The sequence below is a fragment of the Pteropus vampyrus genome, unplaced genomic scaffold (assembly GCF_000151845.1).
Source record: "Pteropus vampyrus isolate Shadow unplaced genomic scaffold, Pvam_2.0 Scaffold18618, whole genome shotgun sequence".
In the NCBI taxonomy this organism is placed as follows: domain Eukaryota; kingdom Metazoa; phylum Chordata; class Mammalia; order Chiroptera; family Pteropodidae; genus Pteropus; species Pteropus vampyrus.
The window spans coordinates 1-2415 of NW_011907399.1; the positions used below are offsets into that span (position 1 = coordinate 1).

The 2415-nt window shown below is 42.2% G+C and overlaps 1 protein-coding gene across 1 annotated transcript; it reads left to right on the plus strand.

The window, feature by feature from the left end:
• Positions 1-6: 6 nt before the first annotated feature.
• LOC105310964 (platelet-derived growth factor receptor alpha-like) lies at positions 7-1728 on the plus strand. The gene is made up of 3 exons (XM_011387036.2): positions 7-120; positions 378-531; positions 1406-1728. Exons 1-3 carry the CDS (start codon positions 42-44, stop codon positions 1602-1604), a joined length of 432 nt encoding a protein of 143 aa, XP_011385338.2. The 5' UTR covers positions 7-41; the 3' UTR covers positions 1605-1728.
• Positions 1729-2415: the final 687 nt, after the last annotated feature.

Below are 2415 nucleotides of genomic sequence, written 5' to 3' on the forward strand. Positions count from 1 at the left end.
CTTCAACAGCCACAGCCAGATCCAGTGAAAAACAAGCTCTCATGTCTGAACTGAAGATAATGACTCACCTGGGGCCGCATTTAAACATTGTAAACTTGCTGGGAGCCTGTACCAAGTCAGGTAGGCTTACTGACCTGGGAGGGAGGATTTTCATAGAACACATACCTTTGTAAAAACTGTCAAACCGGCTTTTTAATTCTCCGTTCTGTAAACATGCCAACGAATATAAGTCCCTTGAATGGAGTTGGCTGGATTCCATTGAACTAATGAAAGCTTGTTGTTTTTGAGCAACATCTCTTGCCAGTGCAAACAGCAATTCATGGCTTCTCTGTTTTTCATTTTCATACTCATCTCCTAACCCATTTTGGTCCCTACAGGCCCCATTTACATCATCACTGAGTACTGTTTCTATGGGGATTTGGTCAACTATTTGCATAAGAATAGAGACAGCTTCCTGAGCCGCCACCCAGAGAAGCCAAAGAAAGAGCTGGACATCTTCGGATTGAACCCCGCTGATGAAAGCACGCGGAGGTGAGTGCGGAGAGAGAGACATTGCTGTGAATAATTGTCTAATGAGCCTCACCAGTAGAGAGACCCTATGTCCTGACAGAATCCATGTCTGTAGATGTAGATTCTGTGCCAGGAGGTAGCAAGACTTAGAGTCCAACTGCCTGCCCCATCGTCCCACGTCATGGTGGCTGGCGATTGTTACATGATAATGTGCAGGTGTTTTGGACCAGGATATCATGTGGGGGGCCTTGCTGATAGGTTTGAATGAGAGCAAGAGTTGAAATTGTTCAGGGAGCCATATTCCTATTTATATGTGGTCCGCTTAAGATCTATCGAATGCAGGTCTGGCTAGGGATGCCTCAGTGAAAGAAACTCTCTGAGGATCTTCAAACTTGACATACTGGTTCTTGCTGAACCCAGGCCTATAAATCAAGCCAATGATAGTGATCCCCACTGCAGAAACCTGTGAGCGGCTGTAAAGATCTCTGCAGATATGAAGTTCTGTAACATCGGAAAGTACAGTGAGTTCACTTTACATTAAATTACTCGATGGACACCAAATTGGTGCTAAAACTATTGAGTAGCAGGAATTGTCTGTCTAAGGCACATGGTCATGTGGCATGGGTTTGTGACCTGTGAATTGAAAAACAGAATTAAGACAGGCACACCTGAATTGAGATGATCTGTGTACTTGTGTGGTTATTGATTCACACTCATCTTCCCAACTGTGTCATCTCATGTGAAGGGTGTGCGTTGGTTTTGCTTTCACTCCCTCTGCCGCCCTCCTGCCCACCATATTACCCTGCAGACGGTAGGCACCTGCTTGTCACTGACCGAATACTGCCGATCACTACAGAGGGGCGCCTGGATAAGGATTATTTTTCTGTTTTTACAGTTATGTTATTTTATCTTTTGAAAACAATGGTGACTACATGGACATGAAGCAAGCTGATACCACACAGTATGTCCCCATGCTGGAAAGGAAAGAGGTTTCTAAATATTCAGACATCCAGAGATCGCTGTATGATCGCCCAGCCTCATATAAGAAGAAATCTATGTTAGGTAAAAATGTCTTTGCTCACCTCACTCTTTGAGTGTTGTGATCTTCCGGTGGTTTAATGTGATACTTAAAATACTCAGAGGGAGGTGAGCAGGCGTGGTAAGTAGAACTGCCAGGCCACACGGTCCCTAAATGCAGTTCTGCATTTCAACTAGGTCTGTGCCATGTTTTCATCGGTTTGTGGCCTGTGAATTGAAAAGAAGAAAAAGAATAAAAAAGACAGACCTTATGTAATAAATTTTTTCAGATTTTAAATGTAATCATTTAAAAAAATTGTTTATTCTGATAGAAGCTTTATTTGTTTATGTTAATGTCTTTTTTTTTTTTTTAATGACAGTTTGATGATAATTGATCTTTTTTCTCAATGCCCTTACTTGGCAAAATTAAAAGTGGGCAATCTTATGTTGGTTCCTAATACTATTTTGTAAAATTTAAATATGTAAGTCTCTGATATCTATGAGTTCAGTAGCCTTTCTTTTAGCTTTGCTAAACCCAATTTGTGATAGAAACTGGAAAGTGGATATCTTGAGGTTATATTTTCTAAAACTGAATGTTATTTGAAGGAAGGTCCCTCTGTTTTCAAAGCAGATGAGCATGTGTCAGGGTTGAATTGATTCATAAACTCCAGAAAGCCCAGCTGATGCCCGGACTAGAGGGACCACCACACATCTGCAGCGGGGGTGGCTTCTCCAGCGTTCTAGTCTAATCACAGGCTTGGAGTGGGGAGGAGGCTTCTAAATGGGTCTGATGTTGACTTGTTCTGTGAACTTGTACTATTGGGTCTGAACCCGCCCATTGGTCGATGCAAGAAAACGTTGAGCTGCTGTGGAAATTGTTTTGAAAAT